This window comes from Myodes glareolus, chromosome 4 (assembly GCF_982192425.1).
Source record: "Myodes glareolus chromosome 4, mMyoGla1.1, whole genome shotgun sequence".
Taxonomy (NCBI): Eukaryota; Metazoa; Chordata; class Mammalia; order Rodentia; family Cricetidae; genus Myodes; species Myodes glareolus.
The window spans coordinates 78,407,981-78,427,722 of NC_142029.1; the positions used below are offsets into that span (position 1 = coordinate 78,407,981).

General features: G+C 48.4%; 1 protein-coding gene across 12 annotated transcripts in view; it reads right to left on the bottom strand.

The window, feature by feature from the left end:
- Window positions 1-3,455: 3,455 nt before the first annotated feature.
- Ncam1 (neural cell adhesion molecule 1) overlaps window positions 3,456-19,742 on the bottom strand; it is a 293,616-nt gene continuing 277,329 nt past the window's right edge. For 4 of the 12 annotated variants that reach the window (XM_087905637.1, XM_087905636.1, XM_087905635.1 and 1 more), the window contains 5 exons: window positions 19,193-19,373; window positions 10,904-11,111; window positions 9,741-9,857; window positions 7,934-8,749; window positions 3,456-6,670 (listed from right to left, as the gene is read on the bottom strand). In XM_087905637.1, coding sequence (XP_087761763.1) covers window positions 6,550-6,670; window positions 7,934-8,749; window positions 9,741-9,857; window positions 10,904-11,111; window positions 19,193-19,373 — 1,443 coding nt within the window. In that variant the 3' untranslated portion in view covers window positions 3,456-6,549. Of the gene's footprint in view, window positions 6,671-7,933; window positions 8,750-9,740; window positions 9,858-10,903; window positions 11,112-14,306; window positions 16,716-19,192; window positions 19,374-19,742 lie in introns of those variants that run through there. The other 8 variants (XM_087905644.1, XM_087905643.1, XM_087905639.1 and 5 more) reach the window with 2 other exon arrangements.

Sequence of the window (19,742 nt, forward strand, 5' to 3'; positions counted from 1 at the left end):
TAATATGTTAAATAATACCATGGTAACAAGTCCTCAAATTAAATAGATTACAATGTAGAGGTTAACCAGCTTGCACTGGCTTCTGAGAACCAATTGCTTAGTTTTCAGGAAATTTTCATTTTTTAGAAAAACTAAATGAGATGAACGGTAATTACTATGCATTGTTTCTTAATATTCTACCACTATTAAATTATTATTATTGAATATTACTGTAATCTACACCCTTACAGGTACTTATGGCTGCTGTATCTGTGTGAGAGAAATACTACATTGTGGCAGTACACAGTGCAGCTTTACCTAACTTAAGACCAGTGATGGTGAGCCAGCCATCTTGTTTGCACACTGCTAAAGTCAGTAAGAGTCACAAATCAGGTGTATGGGTGTGTGTGCGCACACGCATGTGTGCGTGTGTACTTACAGTGATAGAATAAATATTTGCAATGCACATTAAATTTTAAAGAACATGTCTATACCCATTTACAATGTGACTAGCACACACACACAAACACACACTCACACACACACACATACACACACTCACACACACTGAGAGAGTAGCCAAAAATACATACCATGCTCAGAACTAAAGTGCAGTGCAATGAAGTTGTTTACATCACTGATACGTGAGTGGTGTTCTGAACTTAGTCTTCACGTCTCACTTTCCCTCGCTTAAATAAGTGTGATGGTTGACCTGAGCTGTCAGCTTGCCTGGGCTGAGAGCTACCCTACCTAGGGCTGATGGAATGCACATGTGTGTCTAGTGAGGTGTTTCCAGAGAGGGCTGACAGATTGGACAGTGACTTCTAGGGACAGACTCAACTTGGCTAGGGGAAGAAGAATCCTCGAATGGCTAAGTGCTGGAATGAAATGGGGAGGAGCAAGGAGAGCACAGGCCAGCATGTCTGTTCTTTTCTGAGTGACCGTGTCTCCTGCTGTGCCCAGAATCCAGTTTCCTTGGCTTTTCAACATGAACTTAACACCTGAGTTCCTCCAGCGACCTTTCAGCTTCGGATTGGGTTAGCCGAGCATCCTGCTTCCTCATTTGGGCATCTGGTTCTCTCCTCCTTCAGTGTCTAACTTTGTTAAAACTACCCAGTTCCTATTGTGTTAGCTAACCTAATAAACCGTGTGTGTGTGTATATATGAGAGAGAGGAGACGGAAAACAGGGAGATAAGATTCTTTTGGTCTTCTGGTTCTGTTCTTACAGAGAACCCTTCTTAATACAAGTAAGCAAATCAATGAATATTCAGATTGGAAACACACATATTTATGAACTGGAACTATAGGCTAACTATAGACACACAACTTCAACACAGGTGAACTGAAAATTTCTCTGTCAACAGGGTGTTCTGCGGTTTCTCTACAGTATCATGTACTTCATTTGCACACCACCATTACATCAGAAAAATTGACACTAAACGTATGAATATACACTCCTATCCTGATCTGTTCTTGACCATTTGCAAGCCTGTTTCCTTCATATATACATGCCATGCCCATCGTGAATCTCCTGTTTGCGCTCCTCACTCTGAGGCCAGGTCATGATACCTGCAGCATTGCTGACTGCTATACAGGGGGAAAAGACTTGACGAAGCCCTGTGCAGGCATTCCACACTTTACTTCTGCTTATATTTCTTCAGCCAAAGTAAGTCACTCAGTCACACCTGCTTTGTGAGCAGAGTAGTACAAGGCCTCCATGTGCCTGGAAGAAGGAAAAGCAGAACGAGTGTGTTGGTGAATAATTCGGACAGCCACCACATTGGGGTGTGTGTGTGTTTCTCACACATAAATGTACCTTCCACCAGAGCTGATGGTGTGTGTGTGTTTCTCGTACATATATGTACTTTCTACCAGAGCTAATTGTGAGTGCTGTGTGTGTGTGTATACTCTCATACACAAATGTGCCTTCCACAGGAGCTGATTGTGTGTGTGTGTACTCTCATACAGAAGAGTAGCTTCCACGGGAGCAGATTTGCTCACTGCTACATTTTAGAGATGCGCCACACTTGAAGTGGGTCTGAGAGAAAAATAACTTGGAAGAAGGAATCTTTGGAAACCAGCTCTTTCGGGTCAACGGAGACAGTCTTCATCGCGAAATCTTCAACGGAGAATGTCTCGCCCCATTCTGGGTAAGCTGTGATCTTTTTCTCCCCACCCATCCCTGGCCTACACAACTGTGAATCTGTGGAGGAAGTAACTGCACAGATGCATGGGATGTGGCATTCGGATGAAAAACAGAAGAGGCCCAAGACCACACCCCCTGAAGATGTTTGGTCTCATTAGAAGAAGCAAGCGAGGCCGGCACCTTCAACACAAAGATGTCACCCTCAGATTTGTTCAAGGGCTGAATAATTCCTGAACGGGTACATGCTTATAGCTTATGCACTAGGAACCTCTCTTGGTTCTCTCTCATCCAGGCCCTGCAGCCAGGACTCCTTCAGAAGTCACCCAACTCCGTAGCTGAACGGATACCTCTCACTGTAGAGGCTGTGTGCAGAGTCAAGTAGCAGCAGTTGCGAGAGAATTCCGAGTTTGCCCTCTGTCTGCTTTAACAAATTCCCGGGGATGAACGATGGCTCCGGAGGCTGACAGGCAGAGCGAGAGGGAGGGGGACATCCATTATTCTGGGAAATGCCTCGTGCACCCACCTCAAGCTTGTGGTTTTGAAGCTCAGGTGTTGGCTGGTACTATAACTACAGTAGACGGTGCCGCCTGTCAGCGATGCCAAGAGCACTAATTCTCATTTACTGCGTTCTTCTAATGAGCCAAGAAAACACTGTGCCAGGCACACACACACACACACACACACACACACACCACCTTGTTCATCAATTAGTACTGACATGACATCTATTTCCTAGGCACTTCCTGTCCGGCAAAAGAAAAAACTGAGTCTTGGGGAGATGTAAAAATTCTTCCAAGGTCATCTAGGAATTGACAGAACCAGGATTTGAATAAAGTCCTTTTGAATCTCAGGTTTGGCACCTTTAAACTGGAACCCTCTACCAACTGATAAAACAAAAGTTTAAAAAAAGGGAAAGTAATCTCTACTCAAGCAGCGTGAACGCAAGATAGTTTTACACACACACATGCACACAAATGTGGTTTTTTTCTGTTTTGTTTTGTTTGAGACGTGGTCTTACATTGTAGCCCAGCTGACCTAGAAATTATGATGTAGATTCAAGTTCAAATTCATGGCAATTCTTCTGCCTCAGCCTACTGAATACTAGGATTGTAGACCGCCATTGCACGGGTCTAAGACTCAATGACATTGCTTACTCATTTCTAAAACAAAAGCAATCACAAACCCCACCCTAAAACCAACCAGCCAACCTACCACAAAACCCCCAAACTAGAACACAGGCATACCCACATTCATTCAAACACGACTTTCTCTCTCTCTCTCTCTCTCTCTCTCTCTCTCTCTGAACAGAAAGAAATCCAAGTTTGACTCTGCTTTTTTTTCTTTCAGTTTTTATTGAACACAAGTATTCTGACAGAATGCAAAGTCAAAATTCTCAGTTAGTACTCAGTATTTACAGCAGTGAGAATGGAAACAAAGGTGGTGTTGATGTTTCACTCAGTAAAAAGTTTTATAACAAGAGAGAAGGCCCCCGAAGTACAGAATGCTGGGTAAGGATGTTAATGGAGGTGTGACCACCACCATCCAGACAGACAGCTGAGGGTGAGACCCTGGGACGTGGGAGGGTCCATAGAAAAGTGAGAACATAGAGTCCCTATTGAATACACCTTGGCCCTTCAGGATTGGGAGACCCCACTCGTGGCACCTGGGTGGCCTTCCCCCAGAACTTGGCCATGCTGGTCTTTGTGTGATACATATGTATGCCACATAGACATACGACACATCAACATTGAAACTGGTGAGTCCATCCCTCCTTCCAAAAACTTTAAAAAAAAAATTACAGGAGATGAACTGTGTTTATCTCTTCAGATAAAAGAACATGTGGAAATACACCGACTCCCTCTTTCATTTTAGAGAGATTACCGCTTAAGAAAGAAAAAAAAGAGGAAGACTCATGCATGATGAGACAAACACAGGTGTAAGGAGAGAGGCAGATCCAAGTGTGGGCTGTCTGAGTCCAGCGAATGGTGGGGCCAGTGTTCAGGAGGTCAGTCACCCTGGGCCAGGTTATTCTAGGGTGGTTCTGTCTGTCTCGTCCTAATCATCAGAACTGAACTCAACGTGTCGAACCACAGAGTGAAATACATCAGTTCCAGGAGGCACAGTGTGCCCTTAGCCTAGCTGCTCAAGCCACTGACTTCACACCATGGGAAACAGATTCCACCGGACAGGCTATGCCTAGAGGAGTCTGGCCCTCACCACTAGGGCCTCTCTGGCTCAGGTACGACCCGCCGTTCCCATGATGCTGTGTGCCCTCAGAGCTGTCTTCCCATAGCTCGTCCCGAGGACCTGTTAACTACGGATCTGGGCAGGTCCTGGGAAGGCAAGGGCCAGGCTGAGTGTTCTGGGATCCTCCAATTTCCGTCCCCAGGAGCGGAGAAAATGCAAAATAACCCCACATTGAGTAAATGACAAGACCATTATTTTTCACAGTTTGAAATTATAATCTAGCATCACCACTGGTCACGCTGCAGAAGTGTCAGAACACCAGGGTGCGCGGCCCCCAAAGGGGACACAGAGGCCATCTGCCACCCTAACCGTTTGCTGCTTTGTACTTGGGAAAGAAACCCGTGCTGTCGGATGGACGTCTGTTGGCTTTAGTGTCCTCTGCATCAGCATCACCTGTATTTCGTTTCCTTTGTTGAAAGGCTTCAATTCCTTTTGACGTTTCGGGTTGTTTGTGTGTCTGTTTGTTTCCTGAATAGCTTTTTTTTTTCTTTTTCTGAACTATCTGCTATACCTTCCACAACCAAACTATGTTGAAGTTTTATTTCAATACTATGACAAAAACACGTTTCACACTAAAATATTCACGCATCCACAGTGCACAAGCTTGCGGTTCTAAAGTCGAATGAAAAACAAAAGCAAAATGTCTATACAAAGGGCTGGCTTTTCCCTTCTCCCCCCTCCCGTCCCCTTGAAAGTTTCTGTATTTTCCCCTCACTTGGAAAGTTGAATTATAACTCCAGACGGTATTTGTTTTTACAAATGTTGCCTAAGCGAACAGAAGGCCGATGTCACTTTCCTTCAGCAGATTTCCAAAAGGAGACACTACTTCCCTGAAGAGCGCGTGCTCTTCCGCTCAAATCTAGATTCTGGGCTCAAAAGGAAATGGTATGTATATAGTTTATTTGGCTTTCTACAAAAAAGGGAGGGTGTTTGGGGGTAAAAAAAAAGAGTGTGTTCACCAAGACCAGCCCCAACTATACAATCTTCTCTGCTTCATTCAACAAAGCCAAAGGAGTCCTTCAGAGGAAGGGTGTGCAGACACCTGGGAGGCAGGTCCGGTGTCACTGACACAGGCAGGTGGCAGCTAATCCGAAAGTGGTCTAAGGTCCCCTCTCCCCCAAAGAAACAGCAACAGAATCAAACAGAAAAAAAAAGAGGCAAAATCATTCCAGAAGGAGAGGGCTTTCACCCCAGTTTGACACAGGTAAAAACTGCAACAAATCAGAATTGGTGGTGGGGGTGGGGGATAGACCCACTGTAAACAATCGTGGTTTATAACCTTCACCCTGTGCTAACCTGGGAGGATTCTACCTGCCTCCATGGGGTTACTTGTTGCTCAAAGGAAAACAAAAAGGCAGCCATTTTACACGGACATCAAACACAACCGAAGTCAAACATCTGTCAACTTGTAAACACTGGAAAGCAAAGTTGGAAGAGAGGAAGAAAGGGAAAGGAAAGAAACAGTGGAGGGAAAACAAAGCAAAAGAAGTGGAATGAGCTGCGATTTGGCATTCCTCCTACGGCACTGGAGTCTACATGGGAACAGGGCGCAGCAGCGAACGCTGCACTTTGCATACCGAACAAATACAGAGTGAACGGAAAGCGTAACTTCTTTGTGAGGTTCTACCGAGTCCTGACTTGACTGAAAGTATAAAAATAAGCTGCGAACTTGGTTCATTCGGTTAGTCTGAGCTCTTGGAAGCATTTTTCTGAAACCGATCTGTGCCAATTGGGTAACACCAATTGCAGCCTTCCTGAACCTAGATTTTTTTTCTTTCTGAGCTTCCTAGATTCTTAATTTGGGGTCCTTTTGTTTGATTTTTAAATGGTTTCAGGGAACGGAGTGTCCTAGTTTGGCTGTGGGTTTAACCTTTTTGTCTCATTTTTTTTTACAAGTGAGTGTGCAACAAAGGAGCCCTTTCTAGAAACCTACAAAAAGGCGATCCCATGTTATCTGTTTTTTTAAAGGCAAAAGACACTAGAGGAATGAGTGTGTGTGACAGTGCGTGTGTGTGTGTGTGTGTGTGTGTGTGTGTGTGTGTATGCGTGTGCGCACACGTGTGAGAGAGAGACAGGGAGAGACGGGGAGAGAGGGAGAGAGAGATTTGGGGATGTTCTGGTGAAGCCGCTGCTGTGTCACTTGTTATTTTGATCTTTGCTTGTTGCTAGGTACCCATCATGCTTTGCTCTCATTCTCTTTTGTTTGTGTGGCATCGTTGGGGACCGTCTTGACTTCAGTTGGTGCTGGCTTTGCTTCTGACTCCTGGGACTCGGACTTTGCTTCTACAGGACCCTTCCTGCAGAGAAACACAAACAGCGCAGCTGAGATCACAGTATACTGCCCTGGGAATACCGACCCTCTCCCCACGCAATCTGGGGGGCTTCAGTTGCAGCTCTGACATCCAACCTTGCGTGCAGGTTGACATCACCTCAGCATTCTCCAAATGACTCACACCTGGGGCATGAGTCCCCAGAAATCCTGGGTGTCATGACTTTAAAAGCAACCAGGCAATTTTGAGGTGCAGCTAGGTGGAGGTGCTCTAGTCAGAGAACAGTCCTTTCTCCCTCCAGCCTCGATCACCCCCAGGGGCCCTGTGGCAACCCCGGGCAGGAGAAGAGAAGGTCCCTTCTCTCTCTCACCCTGACAAGCAGAAGCGCTGCAGCTCAGTTTGCTATACGTGGAATGTACCAGGTTCTGCTTCAGGTACCAGTTCCAGGGACCCCTATCATAAGCCGCCTCACTGTTGCCTACCCCCAACTCTACACCCCAGCTGTTTCAGGATGGTGGCTTAAACAGGGTGAGAAAAATATGGTTACCGGGGTAAGAGGCTAGAGTGGGCCTGCTTGTTGCAAGGGACCGGAAGGGACAGCCACATTTATAAACCTTTATAAAAGCTCAGGCGTGCCTCTGTCTCCACACGTGTCACAAGGCAGAGCCCAGCCTAAAGCCACATGAGAGCTAACGCAGCTATCAGATGATTCCACTATATTTAGCATCCCACTTAAGAAATCGGAAGGTTGAGAACTTGAACTTGGAGACAGGCATTGAGCGTCTGAGAGTCTTGGGTAGGGGGTGGGCCTTGCAGTCAGTGTGTGACAGAGCTATCTGTGGGCTGCATCCTCCTTGCCCACGCACCTCACCATGGCTACCCCTTTTCTTCCTGAATACAACGGTGCCTTTCTCAGGAGGCCTTGGCCTGGCCCTGGATAGCACCCACGCACTCTGGGCCCGGGATGACAGAGAAAGGCACCTTGACCTCCTCAGTGCCTTCTCAAGCTCTGCTCACCAGCAAAGGCATCCCCCGGGAAAACAGAAGCATGGCTAGGATTATGAGGATGAAACATAATTAACATGGCCTAATTAGCGAGCAGGCAGCCTCTTCGTGCCTATCCCACTGCCTGGCCCTGCTCCTGCCTGACTCCAGGCCCCTGACTGACAGTTGCCTCACAGAAGCCCTGCAAGAGGCTGAGGACACATCAAACAAGGAGGACACAGCACGACACAGACACACACCACCACAGGACACAACCCAGTGACAGCAGACAAAGAGAGGCCGTACTCGGTCTTTGCTGGTGCAGGCGGCACCACGCTGTCTGCAGTGGGAGGAGCAAGCTCAGAGGCTTGTCCACTGGCCCCAGTGGCCGGAGCAGGAGAGCCCAGGGCTGCAAAAACATCCTTTGCAAGGTCAATATCTGGGGTCTTGAAGTTCCCTTCGTCCATTTTTAAGTCCTCGCCCTGGGAAGGGTTTGTGGTGCTGGCGGAGGCAGCCTTGCTCTTCGGGCTAGCAGGGGCTGTGGCTGCCTCAGGTGGGTTCTTCATGGCGCCAGGCTGGGTGGGCTCTGGGTCCGGGCCTTTGGTGCTGGGGGCTTCCTGCTTGGCCTGGGGGGTTTCTGTGGCAGGGGCAGCTACTGCTGTTAAGGGGCTGGCCGCCCCAGCTGGGGTGGGGGTTGGAGCAGGGGACAGCTTACTGGCTGGAGGGGCCTTGGAGGCCTCCCCCGCATTGGCAGGGGTGCTGGGGCTGAGTACAGCTCCTTGGTTAGCCAGGACAGTGGAGGACAAATTGCTAGCAGAGGGAGTTGAGGTCGGGGTATCGCTCAGGTCAACAAGAGGAGCAACCTTTGGGGCCGAGGCTGGGGGCGAGGATGCAGCAGTGACACCAGGCCCCTTGGAAGGGGTGGCCTGACCAGTGGGCACGGAATTTGAGTCCGGCACGGCTGTGGCCGGTGGGGCAATACTGGAGGTCAGTGTAGTGGTCTCACTGGTGGGGCTGTTCTGAGCAGTGGCAAAAGTTTCGGTGATAGTGTCAGAGTTAGTGGTGACGGTGGTGACAGAAGGCAGCATGTCCTCGACAGTGGCTGTGGTGTCGGCAGGCAGCCTGTGGGGAGGACAGGAAGTAGAAAGAGAATAGACAATGAAGCTGAGACATGACAGAGAAGCTAGATAGCAGCCAAGGAGAGGAGCTGAGGGTAGGCATGCAACCATACACGGGCAGGAACGTGGGCCCACAGAGAAACGAGGACGAAGAGGAAGTACGCGCCCCAGGCGGGCAGAAGAGGACACAGGAGACAACACAGAACGTGGCAGTCTCAAAGGGACCTGCTAGCCTTCCTCCGTGCTGACACCCCTTCAGCTCTCTATACAGGGCTCCAGTCACCTACAGATCTCTCTAGTGTTCTCTTGTGCCAACCTGGATCTCCACGCCAGGGAAGGCAGCTGACGCCCATCATATACCTCTCTAGGTTTCTGGAGCCCCATAGACATGGGGTCCAGTTACCTTACAGCTCTTCCTAGGCAAGGATGGGACCAGATGAGGAGGCACTCCACATGGCTCCTGTGTGTCAGGGGCTCTTCCAGCCAGATGTATGTTCCTGTGAGAAGTGCTTCTTGCAAATCTATTAGATCCTTGATAGGTAAGCGTGCATGATAGCCATGGCTGGTCAGAGCCCCTGAAGATCTCCGAGGTTTCTGAATAGAAGAGGTCCAGGGAACCTTACCAGGCTCCCAACTTTTCTAGCATAGAAGATATTTAAGAAGTCCTAAATGAAATGGGTCAATCCTTTTCTCAATGAGTTTAAGCAATTCTTAGAATATCTGTGGAATTTTGGAGGAGTCTTGGGAGCCCCGCTTATGCGAAGAGCCTGGTAAGGACCCACTATGACCCAAGGAGAAGCAAGAATGCCTTCTCTCCAAGGAGAGTGGGTTCAGACATTGTCCGGCCAAGAGGTCTTCTGACCGAGGGCTCCAGAGCACGGATTTCCATGTTTGGCCAGGAACCAAGGGTGAGAAGCAGGGAAGGTTGGGATAGGGTGATGAGGTGGAACTGGGGTATCTACTGAGGAGGTGCCAGTCCCTCCTAGTCCACATACTCGGGCTCTGTCAGTGGTGTGGTCTCGTTGGGCTCCGTGTGCTTCCCTCCATCATGGTTTGGAGTCCGTTCCTCCTCTGTTCGGACCTCCACGATGGGTTCTTTGGATTCATCTTTCCTGTGGAGAGAGTTCTGCTGGTTAGATCCCAGGGTGGCTTCAGAGGGAAGATGTCTAGAAAAAGAAGCTGCAGCAAGGGACATCGGGGTCCAGGCTGTGGCTGGCAAAGTGGGCCAGATTCCTGTCTGCACCAGCCTAGCCCAGAGTATATATAAGGTCATACCTCAGTTCTCTCATCCATAAATTAGGATAAGTAATAGTGTATAACTCACCTACCTGTGAGAACAAAATGAGATCATTCGTGTAAAGTTTTTAGCACAGTGCAGATAAATCTCCAATGTAAACCCATGTGCACACATATGTATGCATGTATAGACATATATTGTAACTGTGTATCACAGGTCCATGTGCATGTATATATATATATATATATACATATATATATGTGTGTATGTGTGTGTGTGTGTGTATACATACACACACACACACACACAGATATCTGTACATATACAGTTTCCAGCATGTGGGAGGGCTCAACAACTCCATCTTCTCACTCCATCCCTTCTCAGCTTGCTGTAACAGGCCCACTCACCCACCAACTCCAAAATCTCCTGCTAACTAGCTAACAGATGCTGCAGGAGGGAGAGAATATATAGGGTGTCTCTCCAAGAGGAGAGGGATCTATATTCACTCTTCCCCTTTTGGTACCCTACAGCCAGGATACAGGGTGTTGCCTTCAGTAGCTGCGAGATAAATATTTGAAGGCAAATGAATGGACAAGAGATGAAGTGCATGCTTCCAACACTGGTCCTCTCCAATCATAGCTAATTCTGACAAGCCCCACTCTTGCCCTCCCTCAGGGATTTCCAAATCTTTATGAGACTTTAGAACCGAGGTGGACCCAAGATGCTGCCTTTCAAACTGGTAACCCCACCTGGCCTTAAACCCATTCTTAGAGAGATTTGCTTTGATACTTTAACCACTCAGAGTTTTCATGTGGGAAACAATAAAGCTAAAGGGTAGGTCACCCCGGCACTGTCAGCACAACGCTAGGCCCTGGGCTGGGCGGAGCCTAGACCTCACTGACCCGATGGGTTTGCACTCACGAGAAAGCAGCCTTGCCCTCCTCCATGTCTTTGCCCTTGGCTCCGGGCCCAGCTTTGCCACACAGGTTAACAGCAATGCACATGAGCAGGCCACACTTGTTCAGGAAGTAGCAGGTAATGTCCATGACCACCAGGAGCAGGACGAAGATGACAATGAGGATGCCCACGATGGCACCGGTGCTCAGGCCTGTGGTGGGGCTGCCGTTGGCTTAAGTAGGAAAGAGATGGTTGGTGGTTAGCAGGCTTGTCTATGAGCACCCCTATCCCTCTGGACAACCGTCCCCGGGGGTGGAGTAGGGCCCTGTGCATAAAATCAAGGCCTTTGTGACCAGTGGTACCTTCTTATGGCTGGTGCAGAGACAAGACGTTCTCTGCACTTTTTAGATGGGGAATGATGACCTCATCTCACCCAGAAGACAGGGTTTGGGGGCTCCCACAAATTAAGATGAAGAGAGGGGATTGTGAGCTGTGTCTTCATTTCTGTCCCCAACCCTGAACCTCCTCTCTAAGACATAGGCTCAACTGGTCTTCATGAACCCTGGAAGTAGACTGGGCCCAGACAAGCAGTGTTTGAGGACACCTAGAGTAGATGAATCTAGGAGGGCCCTGCTGTGTCTCTGGACCAATGCAAAAGGTTTTTTGGTGTAGTCAGGCAGCAGTTGCTGGCTCCTGATGTCATGTCTAAACTGTGGGTCTAGACAGAGTGATAGACAGGGTCCCATATGGTGTTCCCAGGACTGCCTTGGGTCTTGGGGAGATGTCAAGCCCAATGGGATGCCCAACATATGAGTCTACACATTCTCTCCTCTTGAAAAGTAAGTCTAAATGACTTTAACTATGAGGGAACGGGGGCCTCATTTTACCCTTTCTTTCTGTGATCCATGAAACTCCTAAGACACAGCAGCCTCCCCAGGACCCACAGGTAAGGCAAAGGGTCTGGGAATACTCACCATGTGGGAGCCAGGCATGCTGGGATCAGACTTCAGGAAAACCTGTAGACTTACCCAGATTTGAACATTCTCACAGACAGGCATACCCACACACAGGACAAATGTTCACCAAGTCACATTCTCACACCCAGACACTACACAGCCTCTTGCTTCTGGCTGGGTTTTCTGTCTAACTCCCCTGGTGTCCATCAGCAGTCCTCCAAGACCTTGGCCTATAGATTCTCTCACAGAGGGACCCTGTCTGAGTTCCCCATGTGACCCCACTGACAACAGTTTTCCGAAAGGGACCCACTGACTCCCATAAATAGCAGTATTGTGGGAAGTAAGACCCTGAACAGAGTTCTGCATATGGACGTCACTGTGGAGACAACAGTCTCAGACTGACATACGGGCACTTCTCATTCATTCATTCTACAAGTGCGACTCTATTCTTATAGTGATATTTTATCGATGTTTTCATAAATAAAGCTTGCCTGAAGATCAGAGGATAAAACTACGTCACTAGAGGTCAGACAGTAATTTCATACACCTTTAATACCAGGATTTGGGAGACAGAGGCAGATGGATCTCTGTGAGTTCAAGGCCACCCTGGGTTATATAAGATCAATGCAGAGACAGATCCAGGTGGTGGTGGCTTGCACCTTTAATCCCAGTCCTAGGCAATCATATGCCTTTAATCCCAGCACTAAATGGGAATAGAAAACAGGAGGAGACAGAGGCTCAGGACTCAGTCTGCAGTCGCCCAGCCCTGGCAGAGGTAAGACGTCTCTAGTGGCTTGGCTGTTTTGCTTTTCTGATCTTCAGCTTGAACCCTGTCTCTGGGTTTTTATTCATGCTACACATTCTACCATTAGATCTTGCCTGATGTTTCCTGTGTTCCCAAGGGACCGAGGACACCCAGGTCTTGAACAGGCTGCAAGAATTACATCGAACAGCACTTGCAAAGTGGGCCCAGCTGCCTCCGCAGCCAGTTCACTATACTTCCTCAGCTGCCAAGCCTGTTCCAGCAGCATGCCAATCTCATCTTGTGCCGTCCTTCCAGACAAGGGGAAGGAAGTGCAACTCAGGATAAGTGGTACTGCATGTGTGTTGTCATTTCCCTATTAATAATGTCAGAGTTTCGAGACAGGATCTCCCTGCTCAGGGGCTCTGATCCTTTTCCCTCACTTCCTGTGAGCTGGGAGGAGAGGTGTCCAGCATCACACCTGGCCACTCTCCTTCATTCCTGTGTAGCCCATCTTCTCCCTGTACTAGGATGCCTTGCCCAGGTACTGGAGTGCTTCTCTAGGGGTTGTGTCCTTCCACTATTCCTAAGGACAAACTCCAGTGCTAGCCCGGAATGCCCAGAATGGAGACGAAAGGGTGCTGGAATCAGGAGACAGGCACATCCCTTGTGGATGGCACAGCATAGTTTAGTCCAGGAGAGCTAACAGGACAAGGTCTAGATCCTGCATCTTATGAACAGGTCATAAAAAGCAAAAATAAACAAACAATAAACAAAAACAAGACAAGAACCCCTGAAACCTCTGAGACTTCTGTCTTTTCCTTGATCTTCCTCTTGCCCTCTGTTGTAAGCCCACCTAGGAGCCTTGCACCTAAAGAAGGCCTCTTGGAAGCCAGCTTTCCCTCACCTCCCTAGGTAAGAGCTGCCCTGAGCGGTGCCTGGATGGGGCTGTCTGTATTCTTTGGTTCCTGGTTTGAGAGCTCAGCATTAAAAGCAGTTTTGGCATTCAGCTGGCTTGAGCCAAGGCTGAGACTCACATATGTGTCCATTTTCCTATGCCTTTCAATGGATCTCACATTTTCCAGGTGTCCAGTTAGATCTGAGTCATTGTGCCATGGCACCCAGGTGCTGAAGTCCTAGTCTCAATACAACTGTCAGGCTCCCTGAATGGTTGAACTGCAGGGCTGGGTTCCTCAGAAATCTCTTATAGGTCTGTCTGCTCCTTCCTGGAGCTGGCTCTGTCTAGAATGCAGCTTGTTGACACAAACTTTGGTCAGTTTCTCTCTATAGTTAAGATCCCCAAGTGGGGTGTGTGTGTGTGTGTGTGTGTGTGTGTGTGTGTGTGTGTGTGTGCATGTACTGTTAGAGGGAGAAATAATTGTTACATACCCACAAGACCTTGCTAAAGAACTCTCCATCTGGCTGAGCGTGCCAGCCCCGACCTCATCTTCAGAGTGACTACCTCCCCAGTTTTGCAAAGGCTCATTCCTCTCTCGTTGTCTGCTGAGGATTCCCAGGCAACAGGAACCCTTCAGGATCACTTAGAAAGGTACACAGATTTTCATGGGAAAATGCCTTTGACTAGGACTCTCTTTCTTATCAAGTGTGGGGTCCAATTGTAAATGTTTCCTCTGGGAATCGGTTATCAAGTACAGACGAGGTGGAGGGGGAGGCTTTTATTTGGGGCACTATGTTGGACACAGATATCAAAGAAAATCAAAACACGCTGTTGAGTTTACATGAACTGTTATATCCTTTAATTATGCAAAGGTGTAAACTTCATAAAGTCTTGCTGATTATCTACACAACAACGTTAGCATTCTTATTAGTAGAAAAACATGATCTGAACCTGCTGTATAAATATTCTAAAAATGAGAAGAGAACCCTCATGGCAGATGGTATATGGTCTGTACTGATTCACAGTGCAGAGGGGGCGGGGTGAGCTCACTCCCTTGGGGCTACCTGGGGGCTGCTCTCTTAAGGACTCCTGGCTGGACTAGGAGCCCTAGCCTTCATGGAGGCACCAAGTGTCTGTCTGGGGCTAGTGCACACTAAAGCTGTCTCCAGAAGAGTATACCATTACAAAGGGACTGGAATAAGCCCAAACATTTTCCAGCTGGGCCCTGTGTTTGCTAAGAGTATGGGACCATGCTTGGGCTCTGGAAATTTAGTGTCGATCTCCCAAAGTCCCCTTAGAAATATTGACACTGTCCCTCTCCTATGAGTGGGTCAGTGATGAGGCAGAGGCAGACTCCGAGCTCTCCTAGAGTGAATGCATGTGACATCTCTCCAGGGCCATCAGAAGAGGACCCAAGTAGGACCTCTCTTGCCCTCCCTAAAGCTCTCCTTAACTGATCTATGATTTTCATATCAGGCCCCAAAGCCCCATGTTCTTTTCTCTGCTGCACTGCCCGGTGCCCAAGAGTCATCTTGTTTCACTGAGCTGGTGGGTAGATGCCAAGGGTCCAGAGCTAAGCGAGAGGCACTGTCAGTTTTAGCTGCTGAGCACTGTGAAGCCTCTATCTATGCTGAACACTGGGGGATACTGGCAGGTGGCAACAGAGTCGGCTTTGCCTGCAGACCACAACTCAAGGTCATTTGGATTCCCAAAGGGAAATGCTAGTCTTTGAACATTAAAAAGTAACAACAGAAATGAAATTGGTAAAGAACCAAAGAGAACATAAATTAAACGTCCGTGTAGATGTTCAGAGATGAGACAGGTAGAATGGCAGGTGCCGAGAGAGGGGAGGGAGTTTGTATTCCTTAGGAGGTCCGTCCCAAAGTTCACACGCTGATACTAGGGCTTGATATGCAGCCTTGGGTCTCATGCATCCGACGTGACACACCCATTTCCTCTTCTGCATGAACTGCACAACAGCAGACAGGAATTTCCTGGCTCTTCATAATAATTTTAAAAATATCGTGGAGACCATTAGGGAAGCTGGATCATTCTGGAAGTGCGGACAGGCAGACTGCCCAAATGCACTAACACTGTGGGAGAGGGTAGTGAATGCCCCCTCAATCCCTTACCTTGTGCTCTTTGGAGCATGTAGGGGGAAGGTGGGCAGGGTGACTGACTCACAGAGGATACTTCCAACCTGCCTGCTATACTGCACTTATGGTGGTGATGTAGGTCATGGCTGGACCACAGACCCCAGACCCTGGAGGTTTCGTGCTCATCTGAAGCATCCTCCTGTGCAGAGGAAGAATGAGCTCTATTGGGAGTCAGATCCCAAAGCCCATTCCTATTGGGCACATCACAGTTTGGCCTTTTTCACAGAGACAGCAGAAGATGTTGGGCTAATACCAGCATTTCAGCACCTTCCAGAATGCTCATCAGCTCCAGGACAATAGACAATTTCTACTTTTCCCATTGCACGGGCTACAGGATAGGGATTTAATCTGCCTACATGTCAGCAGAGCGCTCAGGTGAGTCACCACATGGGTACTTAAATACTTGGGACTTAAATACCTAAGTACAACATGAGTACTTAAATACTTAACCGCCGGCGAAGCTAACTACCTATTGAAAGGTGGAGGGCAGGGCGCAGTGTTAGAGTGAAGGGCACATGTGGTGACTTTAGCAATCTGAGGCAAGCTTTAGAAGTCTAGAATTCTTCCTCTGCTGTATTTATGGACAACAGAAAACACAAGTAACAGATAGCGGAAACCTCCCCGTAAACCTTGCTTAATGCTGTCTTTGAAAAATAGTACTGAAAGAAATACCTCTCAAATCTCTCAATTTCTCTCTCTCTTTCTCTCTCTTGCTCTTTGCTGCTCTTAGGAAGGGGGAAGACCCCATACAAAGTGACAGAATAGTTTCACCGCACAACAAAATCTCAGGAGGTAAATCTGATTCCAATCACCAAGACCTTCCTTGCTCACACAGAACACTTGCTCAGTAGCTGTGGCCGGGCAACCACAGGCCCGACAGGATCTTTCAAAGGGGAACAACTGATCATTTTTCATAGGAACTTGGCTTTTTAAGCAATTATAATTTGTGTGTGTGTGCATATGTGTGTGCGTGTGTGTGTGTGCGTGTGTGTGTTTTCAAGTTCCTAACAGAGCAAAAGAAGAGTCACCACAGAGAAAAGCAATGAGACCAAGGTGTAGGAGGTAGAACTTCCTCCCAAGGTGGCTGCAGGTGTCAAGCAATGGGTCCCAGAGGACAGGTGGTTGTTGAGACATAAATGTGGCAGTGGGGATGTCCCAGTGACGTCCAAGGTGACAAGTGTGACGACGGACACAGGGAGGGAGTGGGAGGGGGAGGAGAGAGAAGGCAGAGACAGAAACAGAGGAAAAAAAATAGATAAAAAAAGAAAGAAAAAATAGGTCAAATATAGAAAACACAAGAATCCAAGGTTAATTCAACTTAGTAAGTTAGGCTGACAAACGTTAGGAGAGTTCAGTGCTGTATCAACATCATAGGCCGGGTCAGCAGCTCAGCGATGCCAGAAGCAGCATAGCGGGTTAATCTGGGGGTTGGGGCCAGCGAGCAAATGAAATTAAAGTGAGAGAGCAGGAGCCTCTGCAGTAGAGGAGCAGGGTCAGGTCAGGAGAATGTTACCTCTCACTGAGACGGAGCCCCTGAGGCGCGGCAACGAGTGTGCCCTTCTTGTGTCTAGGTCTTTGCTGGTCCAGGCTGAGATGCCGTGGGTGGCGCCACCACAGCCACGGCACTGGGGAGGCGGGGCGGTCTTTGAAGAGCCAAAGCAGACCTGTCTTTCTACTGCGCAAGCCCCACCATCGTGCTGGCAGAGTCCTGAACATCTCACCCTCTACCAACCTGTGGACCACAGAATTTGACCACGGATCTACGCCATACAATGCAAAGTGGACTTATTCTTGAATTCTAATAAAATGGCTAGGAGAGTCCAACCAGAGCATTCTCCTTTCAGTACATGCACAGCGGTCGTCAAGTCACTGTGGACAAGGTAAGGCCCTTCTAATCCTGTCTGGCTTAAGAGGGAGTCTGGATGATATTCTCCCAGGTCGTCGCAACGCCTAGCACTCTCTAGCATTTCTCATGCTCACACTGGAAGCCCAGAAAGTGAAGTGGCTGGCAGTGCCCAGCCTGGGAACATAGCATGTCCAAGCATGCTGCCCGTCAAGTCTCACTGTGGGGAAGAACTAGCCTATGGCCTGATGCAAAGGGCTTAACTTAAGCCTCACTAGTCCCCGAAGCTTAAGAGGCTCAAAAGCATGGATCTGGACACATGTAACACTCTCAGTTCCAAGGGAAAACCAATCAAAGAACACAGGAAAGAAAGGACAGAGGAAAAGCAGGGCCACATCCATTTGGGCACTCTATTGAGATACAACGAGGGCAACTTCCTATAGCCACATCCAAAGACCTCCTTCTAGTACTGGGATCCTAAACTGAACAAGAAATCCCTCCCCACAGTCCAATCAACCAATTGACATGTCTAGTCTACAGCTCAACCTTCACCTGCCAACTGGCTGGAGGCCCCAAACATCTCCCCCAAGTTCACATACACCCACTCACACACACACATACACAAACAACCATAAAGAGTCACACACCAAGATCTCCTTCTGTTGCTACCCACTTTGGCACATATAACCCTACATGGCAGGCAGCCTATCTCCTTTCTGGCCTGACTTTCCCCGGGGAAGAGGAAGCTTGACAACAGCTCATCAGCTAAGTAAGTTCTCCAGACCGGGTAGACGTGATAGGCCTACCCCAGGCTGTCCTCCTACCACATCTGAACATGGTAGAGCATAGAGGGACTTCTCCAACAGGCTGCATCTATACGATCTATGGCCATCTCTCCTGCCCGTGGTTGGCATTTGACTGGCTCTGGAAAGGCAAAGTGATGGCTGAATCTTCTTGGAGGAATTTGCCTAATTAGGGGACTGGCCACGAGCACAGGGTATCCGGGCCAGCAATCAGAGCTCTCACTTTATTCCCACACTTGAGTTGGTCCTGGATCCTACAGACGAATCTGCATCTTCTAGGAGCACGGCTGTTACCATGGTCTAGCAGACTGGCTGCCCTTCCATTGATGGCGCTTCCCAGGATCTAAGTTTTCCACTTGCTCCGTTCCAAGACATTCAGTTTGTCTCTAGCACAGTGGAGAGGTCCTTCACAGCTAAGCATGGAGCTAACTGGGCACCATCTATTCCTTCTCTTGGGGTCACCAGAGAGAAGAGTTAGACCATGGTTGTACAGCAAAAGCAAGGGTCATATATAAATGGCATAAAACCAGTTATGTGGTCCTAGTATAGAATGCAGATGGCAGAGAAAGTCTCATCAAGGATCCTTGTTCAACCAGCAACCAAGGCAAGGCAGGGGTTGGGGCATTTCCCATCTGAGGGGAGTCCCATAGACTGGTTAGCACTGATATTTCAAGGCCAAATGAAATAGTACCTTTTGCCCCAGGACGCTTGGCAACACTCTCCTGGAGAGTCTGGTACATGTCAACCCACTGCACAGATGGGGCTAAGGCAAAACTAAGCTTGGCACGAGCAACCAGTCATGAGGATGGCTGTAAGCAAGCAAGTTGTCAGGGTTGTTCAGGCGCATTAGGAGGCGTGGCATGTATGCATTAATTCAAAGCGGGAAAACAGACAGAAACACAGAGGTGGCTGTACCTGGGATGGCTGTGGGCTGGGCTAAAGTCTTGAACACAAAATGAGCTGCCTTGGATTTTCCTTGCTGATTCTCAGCTACCACAGATACTTCATACTCGGCGTTCCAGTCCAGGGACTTGAGCATGACGTGGTCACTGCCGGATGGGAGCCTGATTTCGGGTTTCCACTCAGAGGCAAGTTTCTGGGGACAGTGGAAAACAGCAGGGAGCTTGAGTGAGCATTCTGGAGAGACTGGCTAAGAGGCACAGAGTGATGCGGACTGAAAACCATGGGGTCAAAATGTAAAAAAAAAAAAATAAGAAACCATTGAGGCTTTTCCACAGTGGGGCATCCTCCTGGCTTGCTTGCTGGCATCAACAGCATAAGTAAGGAATGTCAGTGTGGCACGGTTTTGACTTCACTTCCCACCAACTTCAGGACTGGTGAGGGTTCAAATGTTGTCCCCTACCTACCCTAGCTCCCTTATACTCTGGAATAAGGGATTCTCAAAGGAGTGAAAACAAATGTTTCTTGTTATATTTCAGAACGCTGTCCACATTCGGACAGGCGA